Here is a 19,338-nt window from a genome sequence, read left to right as displayed (position 1 = left end):
TTTGGCTAGAAATTATTACTATTTGTATTTAGGATAATAGTAATAAACAAACAAATGCTTACAAAATATCAGATTAAAAGCTATTATTATATCACCTTAAAGCTACTAATTTACAAATTATAAAGTAGAGTAAATAATAATTAGGACAGTTACCATTAAGTTAGAATTAAATTAAGATAAAATTAAAGAAATCAAACTAACCCAATTTTAAACTCTAAAATCTTTTCATTGTTCTTCCATCATAAAGAAAATCAAGAAAATCAAGGTGGAGAGCAAGGAAGTAAACAGCACAGCATCAAGTAGCTACATTAGCTACCTGGCGAACGTAAATTCGGAGACTTTCAAATGTTATATTACAAAAGAATAAGGCGACTAATTCCTTTATATGTATTTGCATAATAGGACAAAGTTTCGCAGAAGATTTCTCTGTGTATGGAACTATCATGATGTTTGGTAAGGGCCTCAAATTCCAGGTTATATATCCCTTTGTTCCGACAGGAACAAAATGCTAGATATGTTATCATTGTATTTTTTCCCCATCATGCACTAAAGGTATCAATGACTCAAAATCGGGCGCCGTCTCTTCAAATCAACTTTTACAGCTACAAATTCAATTACTTAAAATATACAGTGACTAGTACAGACCCACCATTTCCGAATGCAACCTTTTTGTTTTCACGTTTGACGTCATAGTTACATAGATTTACTGATGTTCTAGTTTCTCTTACCCTGGAATTCTGTACTTAACGAAAAATAAGTGTTATATGTCCCTTTCGCTCTTCTCTTCAAATCATTAGATGCATTTTAATGATATTTGAGAGATAGTGTTATCAATATTTTTGATTACATTTACATCTAAAAATGAAACATGCGTACTAGATGCAGTATAAGTAAATTTAATCGTCTGGTGAAAATGATTTAGGCGATCAATAATTTTTTTCAGCTCTTCAGTTGAATGCTTCCAGATCATAAATATGTCATCTAAAAATCTAAACCAAAGAGATGGATTAAACTTTTTGTTTTGAATAAAATCCTTTTCAAATTTGCCCATGAAAGGTAAGAGTATGAAGAAGCCATATGATTACCCATTGACGTACCGATTATTTCTATGTAATTCATATTATTAAATTGAAAATAATTATTTTCCAAGATAAGTTTTTATTATTTTACAAATATCTTCACTAGATAGTGTGCTATTATTAGGATTGTTATCAAGAAAATATTTGTACGCTTCAATACCATATGCATGCGGAATGTTGGAATATAGTGATGTTACATCTAATGATACCAGGATTGAAATTATCAGATAGATGTGGAATAGACTTCGACTTTTTAATGAAAGTAATTGTATCTTTAATGTATGAAGGAAGTGATTTCATTAAAGGTTGTAAAACACTATCAATAACTTTGGATAGGTTTTCAGTATGTGAATTACAACCTGATACAATGTGTCGTCCTGGACAATTTAAAGGTAAATTATGGTCAGGAGTTTTGGGTAATATGTAGAATTGAGGTGTACGTATGTTAAGAGGGAAAGTATCAAATTCCTCATATACGGAATTATTATTTTTAGCGATCTCATTAATGCATGTTGAACTTTTTTATTTAATTTCTAATTGACTTTCAACTTCTTTAACATACACATCTTGATTCATAATAATAATAGTGTTTGACTTATCATCCTTTTCAATCATTATACTGTCGTCATTCATTAAATTATATACAGACCTAATTTCGTCCTTATAAATATTACTATGATATTGCTTTAATTTAGTTAATATCCCTTTTGTGATCGCGTATATATAAAAAGTAAATATGAATCACGTAAAAGATGATTTAATTCTGTTATTAAAAGGTTATTTGGGTGACAAGTTTTTGGATGACTAAAACAACCAATTGGGGCCACTTCTCCACGCCCGCCATTTTCACAGAATATTTGCCGGAGGTTAAGAGGTTGTCAAGTCACGTGTTCGGTAGGCGGAGCTATCTACCTTCTGGCATAAGGTCAGTTCCTTCTGGTGTTAGGCGTACAAACTGAACGTCACACGATTGAACATGTTTGATTCTGAATCGGTTTAACGAATTTCTGAAATGCCGGTCTAGTGACAGATTTGAAAGCCTCTTTATCATACATTCCAAATAATTGGTTCAGAATGGTATCAAAAGAGCTCCGTGCCTGGATAAAGGTCCCTTGTGGAACATCTGTAAACAGGTTGATCTGACCGCCTTTCGCACATGCCGGGAATTCCTCTTCTAGATTCTTGTTTCCTGTGAAAAACTGAGGCAGATTTTCTTCTTTTAGACTGATGTTTAGAAAGCCTAAGAAATAACCAAGAGCTTCATGGACGCCCTTAACTGACTCTGTGTACAGCATGCAGTAAAATGCAATGTTTTTCAAGTAATAAGAGCGGAGGAACAAACTTATGGGCAGAGGCTGGTAGCCACTGCGACGTTTCTCTTTTTCCTTATTTATCAACATTTTGATGATCCTGCAGGCCGTCATAATGTATCGCCTACCTTTGTGTTTTCTGGCTAGATCCATATAGTGTTTCTCGTATCCCGAGGTACAGAATCGCCATATCATGGATGGAGCATCAAAACGCGATGCAGATATTTGTCTATCGTCCATCCACTTGACCACTGCATATCTTGGACATGTTATGAATTTCCATGGGCCTCTTGCTTTTTCCATACCAATTATCATTGCGGGTACGATGTCAATATCAATTACTTCAGGAATATTTGCTTTTCGGAGGACCCAATTGACAAATCGTCTCCAACGCCCACTATTCATCACTTGTCTCTCAATTCTGATATTTATAGATGGTGGGTTCATAGTACGCATAAGTGTGAACGGTAGGTTCTGCTTAGTGATATTGGTGATTTTTATTCGGCATTTATCAATGATAGACTCAAATATCGATTGATGCAGGATACGTGCGTTTAAGTAATAGCTGCTGTTGTGCATGACGATTACCCCTTTTCCAAGCCATGTTTTAAAATGCTTATTGACTTCGTCACGTGCAGTAAGAATTTTCATTTTTCCAAGGCCAGGATATGATATTCCAAAGTCGATTAGTGGCTTTGCCTCAACCAAAAGACCCTCAATATGATATTCAAGAAGAACGTCAAATTCATCTGGGGCTCGAATCTTCAAGCCTTCTCGAGCGCTCCCTTGTTTTCGATAACCATCTAATACGAGGCCTTCGTACTCTTGTGCTTCTGACCGCATTGCGTGCAAAAGTGTTTCCAGAATTTCATTGACTACAGATATTGTTGTATTCCAGTCTTTCTCAGAAATATCCAGATCCCCGCCACATTCCAATAATTTTAGCCGCTTCTGTAGATCGTCGTCTGTCTTGGAAAATTCTTTCACAGGATACTGCCATCTATTCAGATGAATGCCAACATTCTGAGGATAGAATTTCCACCATAAATATATACCGAAGCCTAAAGCCACAATGATGAATACAACCCACCAGATTGTCTCCATTTGACTTCATCGAGTGATATGTTACTGAAAATGAAAAACAATTTCAATCTATAGAAAAAGATGGAAATAGTTGCAGTGATTATGAGTTAGATTATATATATATATATATATATATATATATATATATATATATATATATATATATATATATATATATATACTCAGCATATATAATAACATTCAGCCAGTAAACCTTTGGCTGCGAATTATTTATTACTCGTCACATTAACTACCATTAAACATTGTTTTCGATTTAAAGTTCAGTATTTTTGTCAGAATCTTTTAACTCTTCGTACAGTAGGTGGTATGGCGATAAGCGAAATATTCTCGTATTCTAAAATGCACATTCGAAGTAGGTATATATGACTATTGACATTACATAAACTACACTTCAATCACTGGTCAGTCACATTTCAGAGGAGATTACTGATAAGAACTTATTAATTGAGATACCATTAGGTCAAACTCAATGTCGTCAAGGATTAACGATTACCTTGCTTGAAAAGTTATTGGCAAATCATTATGCATAAGATATGAATATGCTAATGAATTAATAGGGCTTAACGGTTTCCTGCTGTAAATTCGATAAGAACCAGGTATTGTTTGTAATTGATACTGTAAAATTAGTAAATAACAGATGCTACAACTATATGGGAAGTTACACAAAGGATGAATGTGTAGTGTGGGTAGTTAAACAAAGCGCATTACACTAAATATGTCCTCTAGTGATTAGACAATTTCTTCTTTCCAAAGTTAAAAACTATGATTCAGTCGGAAACGAAATCAAAAGCACCATCGACGTGGCCAAACAATATTATGTATTTTGAAACTGTTGTAGTCAAATTAATTGAACGAATAAAATAAATGAAAACGGGAATATTTACTTTTGAGCACTTCCTGAGTGCCATTTGTTGCAATTGTTAACTTTGTTAAGAGTGGGAATAGATTCACCACAAAGCAATTATATCAAGTAGAAAGAAAACGAACAGAAGCAGGAGGTTCAAAAGTAAAATGGTGACGAAAGAAGAAACTAACGAGACAAATACAGTAAATTTTGGTTGAAGCAGCTTATGACGAGGAAGACAATAATCTGGTTAGAAGTCAGTACAAGGGAATCAAATGGTGGACGAATAAGATAGTCAAGTGTTTTGAAGTCAGTACAAGGAAATCAATTTGTGGTACTGCCGAGAGAAACGTTCCTGACTGGAATAGGAAAAGATCATTATACAGGAAGCCAATTAGTACTAATTGTGATTACGTGTCTGTGTTGGTAATATGACGCTGTGTTAGTAACTCTCAGGTATTACCTAAACCATGCTTTATACGAGAAAGCTGTCACAGTGTTTAATTTCATACATAGTATTTGTCATACAGGGGCTGATCCAGTAATTATTTTCTCCACGAAGGTGGTTTTTAAACATATCCTGGTCTCATTGACAAGACTAAGTGCACGATCTTAACTGGAACTCTCTCTAAATCCGCTATGTATCATCTATAAAGAGTTTTGTAATAGGATCACGTTTTTCCCCTAGAAAACAACAAATGCGCAAAACGAGATATGTTCTTGAATAGCACTAAAGCGCTGTTTCATATAATGATACTATATATTATTATTATTATTGAAAGGGAATCGTTTATTAAGATAGAATGGAATTTTCTAATACACATAATTGAAAGGGAATCGTTTATTAAGATAGAATGGAATTTTCTAATACACATAAACTGTCGATCAAAGTCTTCTAGACATTTATAGAATGTGTATGCCAATCTGCTTGTCATACTAATCATGACGACGGACCTAATAAACGGATCATCTATTGGTGGATCAATGAACCCCTCCCTATAAAGATCCATTATAATAAAAAGAAATTACATCGTTCACTAGCCATGACTACATTGTTCTTTATGGGAGTAATACGAATTTATCGCCCCACAATTTCTTCTGTCACAAATAGATATCACCGGTGGATCCGAGTAAAAAATGAAGGTCCCGTCTAGTTCTCGTCGTTTTACCCCTTTGCCTCAAAGTAAGAAAGAAAATCGCCCATCCACCATTTCAGTTCACATTAAGAGTCTATGTCATTCATAGATCATGATGCAGATTTGAATGAAATAAAAGTAGATAAATAACCAACCGTACATATATGCTCGTCTTAAACCGAACTAAGATCTTCCACACTCGTAATCGGAAGACAGACACAATATCGTTTACATGACTGTGAGTGATTCAAGAGATATTTCCCTGCTAATGAACACATATTTGAACTAGCAACACTGATCTAGCATGCACCAAGATAAACATTCTGTGTGCTTTAGTGAGATCACATCCCCATAGTTTTGTAGTGTCTGTGCACAATTGTACTGATGGACTTTTCAGGATTAAATGTGACTGATTAAAGTGTGAATGTTTATTGCTGCAACATTTATCATCAAGATCTAAAATAAATCTAAACGTTTGGTCTAAAGCAATATAATTGTAATATCTGGACTGATGCGTAACAAATTACAAATTTAATGAAATCAGAAACTTCCAGATATGAGAGATATTGCAATCTGTTGAGGCTTTACAATGTCATGAACCTTAGTTCGTGTGCTGGGTGAAATGTCAGCATTGGGTGATAAGGGGTACATTGATAGTCGTTGTGCACGTTAACGTCTAGCTCTTCCTATATAAAATCTTCGTTCCCTTTTGAAGTGACATATACATCATTAGATACAAAGATAACTAGGTAGAATAGGTTGGCAGGTAATGTATACAATTATGTTTCCAGAACCGGTGTAGTTTGCATTCAATTGCACAATAAAAAATCATGTAATTAAATATATATGTCAACTGCATAATGTCACTCCCCAAACATAGCTTCTTATCTCTCCCAAATTCAGCCAAAACATGATGTAGCTGGTCACTCAAGGCACGCACACTCATACACACACATATATATTGCATATATAAAAATACTACACGATACACTCTTTCATTATTTTCTTTTCTTTGCACATTCAATTAACAATGACAAGAAAAGGAATGAACACTTTTACAAAATGCACTCATTATATTTTTCAAAAATACTTGGTATGTATTACAAAAGTCAAGAAGCAAGACTTTTAACTTATACATGTCTACACGAAAAAGACCCCTGAAAGATATAATTATCACTTTCCTGATTAAAATCCATGCAGTTACTTAGATTTTACTCGTACACCTTTTTGGGTGTAACTGTAAATGATTTTAAATATATATGATATAGTGTTCACTGAGGTGAAGTCCTGCATGAAATTGATGATAGTTTATCCAGCTGTATTCAAGAAGTGAACCCATTTACCCCTCCATTAAGAAGTTGATAGCCGATGAAATATTTCGACAGACAAACTAGCTAAAGACATTCATAAAATCGGGATAACATGTGACTGCAGTGTCACTACTCGATCGTCTTAAACTAAGTAACAGAAAAAGCAAAATCAACAATCTCGTGAACTTCAACATATATCTATCTCCCATGGACACAAAGTGAAAATTGTAAAGGAACTGCTCTTGATCTATGATGGATTCTAACTCTTGTTCGTGGATACGTTTAGAGCATAATTAGAAGGTATCCTCACATTTAACAGTACCGTTTCTAGGCATTTACTAAAGGTAACTATCAAGGGCAGCTTTAGTATTCCTTATCAGTAATTTTGCCAGTCCTGGGATGGACATCGGCTTTGCATCGATGCATATAAGTTCACCCGCAAACTCATTTGCAGCTTTGATCATGCGTCCAGTCTTAGTACTTTCTTACTACCAAATGTCATTCAATGTCAGACCATCAAACGATGCATTTGCTTCTGCCTTCATTTATTTCAATGTATGGTTAACTAAAACATCAATAACTGTGGTACCAGACCTCCAACTTTGTATCCATGACATCACAATTAGGTAATAATTGCATCAAATTAAGTTCGGTATGTGTCTCCTATGTTAAGAAAGAGAAGATTTGTCTATGCATTTCGTCTGGATAAAATTGTATCCCTGGGAAACTTAAACGGGTCCTTAACAACCAGAAGAACACAATTTTGCGGATGCGAAGATTGATCTTGTTGTTTGCTTTCAAAAATAGATTCTATTATAAGGCTATCAATCCTGACAAGTATATTCAGTGGCGACTGCCCAGAGAAATAAAATATATTAACTCTCCTCTATAAAGCAATTGGGAACTACTGCATTAAACCCTGGCGTCAGCCGCCCCACACATACAAGCATAGTCGACTATACAGAGTCACTAACCTTAACGTAGGCCATATAACAACTGTTAGGAGTAGGTTTCATATCACCTATCCCACGGGAAAGGAGTAATTTGGGACTAGCATTCTTACATACATGTAAATCATTTGAACATTCTTGGTTAAGGTTTTGCATTTTCATTAGGTATATGGCTCTCTATAAAGATAATGTTATACTGCCAATCATGAAACTTAGAGATGTGATATATCTTGACGAGTTAGTTCACCCTCATCAGGAAAGTAGAACAACGTGACCTATATTCCATGCTCCACTGAGTTTGGTAAAGCGTTATTTATAGTTGATTTCTCAAACATGCTAGAATCATAAAGCTAGGGAATTTTCTGCAGCTCTTTTTGAAGCACACTCTCACAACAAAACGGTCACTGTGATCTTCAATCACCTTTTGCTGGCTTAAGATATGTATTTACGATCAGCACATGACAACATAGGCTTTTTTGCCCATTATACTTACCGCATGAGTTTCCCGTATGGCATGTGCATTCTTTTCTACCTAGGGTCATGAAATTAGCCTAGGGTATTACTAAGTTATCACACTCTTATTCCACAAAGAGGTCACTGTAACGGATATCTCACGCTCTAGTGACTTTATTTAGATTTTGTGTTGATGCTCATTTATTGGGTGTTATGTTAGAATTATGGAATGATATAATTATATTAGTACTACCCATTTACAAGCATAGCTTGTCACTGTGACCTACATGTTGTGATTTAGTCCTATAGCTAAAGTATTTATTTTTAGTTAATGACCATGCCGATTTATTGTTCTCCACACACACACACACACTATATATATATATATATATATATATATATATATATATATATATATATATATATATATATATGGCTTCACAGAAAGCCTGTCCTTTATACTTCCTTTTTCATGATTGGCAGTATTACATTAATATGTAATGGCTGTATATTCATGAAAGGTCACCCTCAACAGATTAACTGTGTATTGTATATGTGAATGAGTTCACGAATTAGATCATCGGACTGTGTCAGCTTCATATGAGGTCTCATCTGGTGCTAATCAAGGTACCTTCTGACACGTGAACTCTGATTTAGATAGTAGCCATATTCAATGACCTTACAAGCCTGTTCAAAGTTTATGATGTACACCTAGCACAATATGGCTCCTGGAAGGGAACAATTATAATCGCGTCTGAAGCAGATTCTAAGAGCAATGATTTAAACAAAACAAACAATAATCTCTGATTTTTATCGACTCGAGTATAGTACCACTTTTTGAGTTTGATAGAAAATTAATTCTTTTTTATTATAGTTTTATGTCTGTTATGCTATATCACAGGCCAGATATTTCGTTGTAATTACTACTTTAGTATTTTTCTGCAGAATAGTTGATGTTAACAATGACAGCTTGATGCTTCTTAATATTGCGTTGGGGCGAGCTAAGTAATCATCGATTACATTCTGTTTTCAGTAGAGTAGGTTGGTTATCTTAATATAGATAGCAGTAAACATCATTCAATAATAAATGAGTGACAAATTGAGTTAGTTTCAAGTCGGATCGTAGTGCACTTCAATCTTAACCAAGGTGAACGTCTTGAAGTGCATGCATCGAACAGCGTGCGTCGAAAAGGAACATAGGAAATTAATTTTATTAATTTTGCTGTGATATAACTTTTAAAGAAACAAATATGGCAACATAATTTAAAAAAATCACAATACTGCAAATTCCAAAAGTTCCTTATAAGCCCTAATTCGTTCGATTTGCATTGAGTTTTATTTCGAAATTTAGCACTATTATGTATATTTTACTGAGCCCCCTCCATCAAATATTAATCATTACTGAATAAAATTTACCTAAGAATAAACGTCCTTAAAATTGCAACTTTCATTTATCCGTAAAATATTTCTTTCTTAACTTTCTATTCCACTAGGTGCATGTTTCCAATAGAGGTAGATCCAATCTGTAACACAGCATGGCATAAAAGGAACCGCTGCAGATTATGCGAGGACATTATCGATTATACAGCATGTGCGACGTTCTTTAATTCTTTAAGTATTCCTCTTACACAGGCGCGCCCGGACTACTTTCGTTCATCCTTTGTGCAACGGAGGCTTCCTGGTCGAAAATGAAACCTGGCGTATTATTGGGAAAACCTATTGCAGTACTGTATTCAGTTTTCAATGCTTTCATTTGCACTCATTTACGAAGTTTCCAATGGGAAATCTACACGGTTTTAAGTAACCATGGCATGTGAAGTGTCCGAGTCTCTATCACATGTGCAGACGACGAAATCATAATACGTAAGAAACACGGTTTATGGGGTATAACATTTAGATGCATTGTATCATATGCACATAGCTTCGCTTTGATTATCAAAGTTTTAACTGAGTACAACGTTGCAAACATCGATCATCATCTGTTTTTGCTTCATTGTGTTATTCGCATTTGCAATACGAGTAGTATGATCCATAGTTGCTGCTGCTGCTCACTGTTGGTGATCTGACTAGGAATTGACGAAATATTGTTTAAATGTAGCGAGATCCCAGTCATATTATTTTACGTGTTTTGTGTTTGTTTGTTTTCAAAGGTACAAATCTTATACGAAAAATATGCGTTTCTGCAGAATAAAATTGTCCGCACGCTATTGGTAATTGAACAATTGTATACAATGAAATAATTTATTAGAATAAAATATAGCTATAGGACGTCTTGGTTTATTGAAAATGTTTAGATACTTCTAGAATTGTATCGAAAGTTTTTAATGCATCACAGCTGGAATTTATCGTCATTATTTTATAAATGTAAATCAGTTGCAGAATCGTACTTTATTTGATATATGCAGCGTGTAATTGAGAATATTTACGTCATATAAAGATTGAGCTCATCTATAATCCACTTGATCAGTACACCACACTTTGCGAAGAGATTATGTTTCATTTTCAATGATTGCATGTACATTAAGAACACGTACTATCGGATGATTCTATAGCTTATGTTGGGTATACAACAGCAAAATAAAATGCTGTAAACGTACACCTACTAACCTATGAGCTATTAAACAAGGTCAAAATCACAATTAAAGATCATTTGGATTCCTACCTCTAACAGTCAAATCTTAGTGTTGGTTTTTTTTCAGAACATTTTACGCTGCCACAAATGCAGATTCTGAGAATCGATAATCAATGACCAATGCTTTCATCGTCGATTCCGAAACATTCGTACTCCTTGTTATTTCACGTATGCTTTATATGACTAGACATTATTGATTATCTTGCCTTTCGTCAAATCCCAAAGTGAGACTCATATGACTTCGAAAAGAAATCTGAAATTAGCTTAGAAGTTTTAAGTGCGGTGTTGTTTAAGTGACAAAGGAGACTGTGTTTCTTGACGCAGTTATAATGGCGACAGAAAATCCTTACTTATCGTCACCAGCGCAGAAGTAGGCGCAGCGGCAATACAGTATTCCTTGACGGAAATGGCATGGTGTGGTGTTACTGTGTTGCATGACAAAGGGTTTTGGTTTTTAACGCATTTTAATTACGCTTAGGAGATAAACTCTGTTCGTTTTACAACCTTTATAAGTAATGTATACCAATATCGTGTTATGAACACTGTAAGTATTCTGTATAACTGGAGATGATTTACATACACAAAAATATAAGTATATGCAAAATCATTTTTGTACAATATTTTTGTTTATTAACGACACTGGATCTAGAATAAATACTGCGATGAAGTAAAATTAAAAATTTGCCACATCGTGGCTTGATTAAACAACATTCTACTTTAATATTAGACGACAAGGAATTTTTCTATGACTTTTTAATGTAAGTGAAAGACATATGCACTATTTATATAAACTTTATTTTACTTCAATGTCAACCCGCTGATTACACCGATATATCGATGAAGAGAAAGAAAGACCCCACCCTAGCTTTTGTAATCTTATTATTCATTGATACAGCTAGGTTCAAGACGAAAACATGTTGTCAAACACAATTTTTGCATACTGCTTGAAGCAAATGGTCATTAAGAAATTACTTTCTCTAGCTTAGTTTACTTTAGTTCCCTTCCCTAGTCTAAATTTCATTCATGAATACATTGATCGGGTTTGCCTTACTATTTGTTATTACAGATGAGGCTTGAACGTTGTAATAATCTCAGCGAGACGTTTCTCCTAATCATGTGAACCAGTGATAGTTCCCGTCTGTGACACAGCTCAATAATTCACCCTTCTCGAACGTTCACTCGACAAGGACAGCACGCAAAGGATGTCACATGTGGCATTTCTAATAGTTTCTATAGTGACATCTCAGAGAAGTCAACCTTTTTCCCCTCGAACATGACGAGCATCACGGAAAAACTCACAATAAGAAAATGGTTGCTGAAGAAGAATTGAGTCAACCATTCATTGTCAAGGAAAGTATTCGGAAAGTCCCAAAGGCATCCGATGGATTCTTTGATACCAAAAACACTACCTTGATGAAGGAAACAATAAAAATTAACATTTGTCAAAATGTATGAGCGCAAGACTGGTAACAAACTAACGATGCACTGAGCCATTGCTTTATGTTTGCTTGTGATAGCTATGGCGACGACCAGCTAATGCTTAAATCTGCCTGTTCTAGCAATATTCATGTCATGCTTTTCACAGAATGAGATTCAAATCCGGGGTACCATTTGGCCGGAGGTAATCGAAAGACGCAGAGGGCCGATTCATGCTAAATACAAGGTGAAATGAGTCTAATTTTTGCACAACAAGACCAGTATAACGACAGTTTATCATCTCCATGATGTTGTTTATGCTAGAGTTAAACGCAGTCTCACGAGGAAGTCTAGGACTTAGGTAGAGAGAATTCTCATATTTGACTATTACGTAATTTCTAAACCAATTAGATACGAGTCTTTCAATATCATTTTATATGGCCAGTACTGTTGGGGACCTAGTTTAAATTCATTTGCAGTGTTGATCTTAAGAGTATCTTTATCAGAATTTCACCCAAATACACCCCCTCCCCCCCAAAAAGAAACCCCGACGAATTTTGTTTCTGCCCTCAACTCGTTCAACATTAGGTTCCAATTAACAACAACGATTGCAGTAACTCATCTGCAGTCCGCATCCGTAACGTGTTAAGTTTATGGGCATCACCTTAAGTAAGAAGACAAGGTAAACCCAGCAAGTATTCAACTTTCTAAAATATAAATTGATTTAAATAAAATATAAAATCAAACAAAATTAAAGAATTAAAAATAATTTAATTTTTATGCATTCATAGAATAATATCCTAAATCGTACTATCGATTTCCCACTAATCTGGAAACCATTCAAAGGTATTCCGAATGAAGGTCCTAATGTGTTTATGTGCTAATGTGCGAGCACCACTGCAGAATCACAGTTCTAAATCCAAATGGTTTTACTTCAAGATAATCCCGTGAAATTAGAATATAACAGAATCCTTCAAAGTTTCACATAATCCAGTAGAACTATTTAAATATAATATTCAAATCCCTGAATAATCTTTATCCAATAGGAACTGACTATTTAGATTGAAGATTTTCCGCTCTGCTAAATCCAAAGAACAAATATTAAAAACAAATCACTATTTCTTCTCAAATACTCTTACATAACTGGCATACGCTGAAGAATAGAATACGTGGTGCGTGTATTCTCATATAATCTATAAATTTGCACCAAATCAACAATATCTGATTCACTTGAAGATTTTAGAACAATTAAACGTATTATTTTGAAACAACTCAAACAGTCATGCTCTGAACTTCTGAAACTATTGAACCAATCATCAATTAGAGCGTGCAGGATAGCTCTACAGGGCAAATGTAATCTTATTGTCATGTGATGCTTATGCGACCTCCATTCTAATTATTGTGTGGCGTATTTGAACTAAATAGTTTTTGACTTGACCTATGCATTCGGTCTTGGTTTATGAATGAGATTCTTGCAACGTAGTGTACATGTACTTTAATAAGGTGCTAGCCAGTCATTGAATTTTAGAATTTAAAATATAGATATCATAAACCCAAATGACTTAAATAAAACTATATCATAAATTAAACAGTTGAAGAATACAGATATCTGTAACAAAAGTCAAAATTAGCTGTTTGGTGCTTCAAATCACGTCCGAAGTTTGTCTCGCTGTAAGAGAGAGGCCTTTAGTATTTTGCCGTTCAATTAGGTGAAACGGTAACCCATGTGGACTTAAAACTCGTCTTTACGACCGTGACCCAGTATGATCTAAAGATTGATCATGCGTCTATTGGAATGCGATTCATTCTCTACAATGCCATCCATGGCCCCTGATCAGAAGAACCATGGAACAGGAATATAAATAAAAGGCATATTGGTATAGTAAGTAGGTTATCTAAAGATCTGCAGCAATTTGCACGAGTCAGCAATAAGTCAGAGATAGGTCGATTAGTTTGTGGTAGGATCATTGTGCATTTCAATCACAGCTAAGACGAACGCTTTGAAGTGCATGCATCGGACGAGATTGGGTATACCAAAATATTTTGTTATGGCTATTGACATAGTTGGTGCAAACATTACAAAACTGTAAATATTACAAGCCATAGTGAGATTATTTTCTTACGATTGAGTAAGTTAAACAGACCGAGAAAGTATACATCATACTAATATTGGTACATCAGTTTACCATGATAGTTATGGTTAGATTATCATTGTCATTTCAAATTTTTGTTTCTTTATTAGTCATGTCAAAGAAGAAACCCAGTTGTTTTGAAACGCTGTGTGAATGGACCAGCGGCGAATATTAATATGTGTTGTATAAGTATTATTAATATTATTAATTACTTTGTTTTAGCTGAAATACGATCACCTCTGTTTTTTTTTTAAGAAAAGAATTATGTAGATCCCAAAACTGGTAATATTTCAGAGATTAAAAAAGAATGCGAAAAATTATGTGATTTTCGTTCAAAGTACTGTTGTTCTAGAAGTTTGCTTACAATACGTACAGTGCATTGCTTCATTTCCTACCTCATGGTAGCTAAGTCTGTATTTCCATTTACTTTTCTCTGTACATTATAACATATGAAAGCATGGAAAAATTGTATTAAGTGTGCTTCTCAATATATTTCGATAGCAGAGTTTTTTGAATGTATATTTAGTTCTGTTGCTATTTTCTCTGGGAGCGTAATGACATCATTTGTCATAAATGTTGAAATTCGTGATTTGGCATTTGTTTTGCATAATAGCAATGGTGGCATTGCCAATTGAATTAAGTATCTAATTACTAATTGTCTTATATATATATATATATATATATATATATATATATATATATATATATATATATATATATATATCAATCTTACCCTGGCATGACGGATGACATGCAAATTTGTGTTTTCTGCTCATACGTTTTGGAGAGAAAATAACTACTATTTAAAAATTAACAAACATAATGAATTTAGTCGATACAACATTCCTTTTGTCTCTGTTAACTCGAGAAAGTGGCATATAAGAAAAACGTAACTTGATATGCAACACAATGGTTATGAAATGTCAAACTTACAGGGGAATGTTTTAAAATATATGATGGAATAAGTTGGACAAAAATCCAAAATGCTGCCCAATATAGGTACTATTAAACACTTGGTATGACAAAATACATTGACGTAACACTAAGACTGTTTGCTGGAAAGCTAGGTGTTAAATTGAGCATATTAGTGTTAAGTGATATTTTCAAAACTTGAAATCTAGCCTGGAAAAATCCCGTTACCTTAATACTGTTTTTTTGGGGGGTGGGGGGTGGGGGGTTGGAGGGAGTGGTTGGGGAGGTTACGTGATCAGTGCATGGAGTCTTCTCCTTGAGATGACTAGTTATAGGTATCGTGAATTCTTTTTGCATTTTAATTGTGTCTCATATCATAAAAGGAGGTTTATTTCACTAATTTGTGCTATATCGGAGATATTTGCTGGTCTAATAACCGACTTACATTCCAACGAATATTTTATTTAACTGATGAGCTTTTGGGGGTTGGGTCGGGGTATTTTCTTTAAGCAGTCATTAAGCTACAGTAGTGATGATTGTTTTTTTTTTATATGCGCACTTTGCTCACAAATCTGCACAAATGGACAAAAAAAGGTAAACATGAGAAAAGTTTTGAATAGGTGCCTTATATCATTGGTGATTGTGGAATTCAAACATTACTTTACAGAGAAGGGCTTAAAAATAAGAATCATAATTAATCAACGATATGTTTGAGTGTGTATTTTCAACTTGGTCGTTGTTCTTTCTCATTGCACTCGGTCATATCACTGGTTTATCGTATCTTAGGTACTGTTTCATGACATTATGAGTGGTTCTGTATGATAGCCTACTTAATATACCGAAAGTAGAGTAACCTCGTTTTAACTTTTTTCCAGGTAAAGCTGTATTTACCTGTATACGTGCAACATATTGTCCGGAATGCAAAAAGTTACTAATGACGGTATTTGGAGGCAGATTGTAAGGTCAGCAGTTCAGGTTACGCAGTTTACGACAGTCGGAGAAATGAGGACTACATTTATTGCACAAGAGGAGACATACACTTGAATGAGTAGTATAAACCGGTATCTGAGTTCCAGGGTCGGTGCAAGGGTATTCGGCGCCCAAGGTGAACCTTCCACTTGGTGTCACCCTTCCTCTAGGAATCGCCTATTATGAACTGTTCTTTAGTAGTAATACACGTTCAGCTTGATCATTTATTAATGTAATTATTTAGTCTACATATTTAATGATAATAAATGAATAATCTGACAGTGCACTTCGTTAATTGAGCCCCCTTCCCCCAAGATATTGGCGCCCTAGGCGGTCGCCTAGTTCGCCCAATGCGTTAAACAGGCCCTGCCGAGTTCTCACCACTCGAATCAGCCCTCATGGACAATTGGAAGAGACAGTTTGCATGATCTGACGTTTCAAATACTGAATGGAAGGGAAGACCGTTCTCACTGATGTTGCTATCGATCTTTTATAGAAGCAGACGAAGGCAGACAAGCAACTAATGCACATCGACTTTAGCAACGTTTTCTGACACAAATGTGATAAAAGTATTTAAAACGTAACATCCATGGGCTTTATTAATTTAAGGCAAATTCAGAGATTGAATGATATTAAGTCGAATAGAAGGTACATAAACAAACTCGCAAACATATGCAAACACGCACAGAGGAAGAAATGGTTCGATTTGTTTAAAAACTATTCCTATTTTCGTTGATGAGACTGAATGCAATTTTGTCAGCTGAAAAGGAAGGTGTTGAACTGAAACCTTTCTTTAAGAACTCCATCAAAAGTAGCTGCTTGATTTGAGTCTAATATGTCGCTTTTTGTAAAGAAAGGAAATGAAAATCGGCTTCTAAATGATAATACAACCGATGCGCTTTAGGGGAGATATAGTGATTATCAAGTATTTGTTGGTTGTATGTTATAAAGCATTGTTATTGTTATTGTTATTATTATTATTATTATTATTTAAGACAAATGTAAGAGGTAATGCAGTATCCTATGAAAGGAAATATTATTTGAACGTCTGTTGGACGTTTAAGTTTATGTAATATATATTCCAGGATAATGTTTGTAAATCACATGAACAATAAACAAATAAAAAGCACATATATCATTTTACCGAGACATGCAACGAAAATACTTTATTCACCTGGCACGAATAAATTGTTTTCAGTATACATAATCACAAATTTTGTACTTTTCTCTCCCAAAGACATGCGGGGTCCCAGGTGACCGAATAGTCCAAGGCATCGGCCTTTACAGATCACTCACATATGTAACTTCTGTGTGCGTGAGTTCGAGTCTTTGTTCGGCCAACGTGGGTACCTGAGAAAGCTTGCCAGTAGCTTCCCGTGGGTTTGTAGTTAATCCCGGATCCTTTCCGGGACCTTGCTCCACTACATATACTTGCCACCTTTTGCAGCCTATCGTGTGCTGAACAATTGCGTTTAAACCACACAAAACCAAACCAAATCCTACGGCACGACCACAAATATGTATGAAAACAACAGCAGACTTAACTTACCTACTTCAAGGTCCGGCTTCTAGTGCACAAATTTACCCAAGATATAACTGGTTTCCATATCGTAATGGAAATACCGATGACGAAAATGTATATTTTTAGCTACACGATATTTTTACAGTTAGCATGTGAATTTCCAACCTATCTGATTCAATTTCACCCTGAGCCGATGTCGAAGGGTGAAATGAAATTAGACAGGTAAGAATATTCCCATCTACCTTGCTAAAACACCATTTAACGACTTTATGATCGTTTTTAGAAAATCTGAGGCACAAGTAACACATATGAACATCAGTTAACGTTATTTAAATCTCTGGATTGAATCGATCCGTCTCTAAAAATAGCGACGTGTGGACATAATAGCGCTTACCACGCTCGGTTATACCGACTCGACGCATATACTGTTTAAAGTATTTTTCAGATACAACAGAGTTAAATATTAGACTGTACTCATATTTTAGATGCATTTATAATATAATGGGTGGGAATGAAAGCCATAAGTTGTTCTCTGCTACTTACTTCCTGATTTCTGATAATGCTGAAGGTTGCTGAGAAAACCGCACAGTACAGGTGCAAAATGAGTCTGTACTGGCTGACATGTATATATTTGCAGTTGCAACCTGTTTCCCTCCACTGCATACGTTAATGACCAGCCAATTAATTTTATGTGGGAGGAGTGTACACAAACTGTGTGTAAGCAGCAGGGAAGTTCTACAGACCCCCTGGCACAGATCAAATTAACCCTTCCAGACAAACAATTTCCGTAGAACCCTCAGAATTCAAAAATAACGCCTTCTACGAAAAATAATCCGAAAAATTCCCTCCTAAATTGCATTTTTGGACACAAAAAAAATGGCAGCTTTTTTGGGGGGGGGGTAAAATTTGTTTGTGCCGTAATTGAATTTGGGTTGCAATTTTATGAGTAAATTTGATCAAGACCGACTCGATATCTACTACGCGGATCATGAAGATTAATCGTGACAAATCCGTGCGGAGTTGCTTGAGCGTGACTAAAGAAACTTTTAAACTTATTTATATCCATGTCGCCATTGCACCAAGTTTGATGGATATTCCTCAGCGTGTGAGTATCAACGCCATTGAAAACCGATAAAATATTACAATTATCTCTAATTACCTTCGGAATTTGCGTATATCGCTGCGTCACGTAAATCACATCGGTGTTTTTGTGTCGGCCACGCGAGAATATCCTAGCTGGGTTAGTTTGCTTATCCAGCATCACATCATCGAAAACAACAAGATTATTAGTATCGCCATCTAAATTTTCCACTGATGGAGTTTCATTTATATCCGTTATAAATTCTATTGTGCCATCCTCAGTATTATCGCTAAATTCCTTCAGTACTTGATAACATCGCTGATCATCAACGGATGGCGCAACCAAATATAATTTATCCCATTTTAGCCATCTCATTATCAAATTTAGCAACAATTGCGTTTTTCCAGATCCCGACGGGCCAATGATTATCATTCTAATCGAATTTGGTAATGCCTCGGTGTGCTTTACTTGCTCGCGTTTTTTCGTGG

At 35.1% G+C, this 19,338-nt stretch overlaps 1 protein-coding gene across 1 annotated transcript; it reads right to left on the bottom strand.

The window, feature by feature from the left end:
• Positions 1-1,318: 1,318 nt before the first annotated feature.
• Positions 1,319-17,909, bottom strand: LOC149794487 (uncharacterized). The gene is made up of 2 exons (XM_089968735.1): positions 17,797-17,909; positions 1,319-3,517 (listed from the first exon to the last, which is right to left on the bottom strand). Exon 2 carries the CDS (start codon positions 3,491-3,493, stop codon positions 2,042-2,044), a length of 1,452 nt encoding a protein of 483 aa, XP_089824861.1. The 5' UTR covers positions 3,494-3,517; positions 17,797-17,909; the 3' UTR covers positions 1,319-2,041.
• Positions 17,910-19,338: the final 1,429 nt, after the last annotated feature.

Source organism: Sinohyriopsis cumingii, chromosome 8 (assembly GCF_028554795.1).
Source record: "Sinohyriopsis cumingii isolate HCF-2022 chromosome 8, ASM2855479v2, whole genome shotgun sequence".
Taxonomy (NCBI): Eukaryota; Metazoa; Mollusca; class Bivalvia; order Unionida; family Unionidae; genus Sinohyriopsis; species Sinohyriopsis cumingii.
Note: the sequence above shows the minus strand (reverse complement) of the source record. Positions and strands in the feature narration are given on the sequence as shown.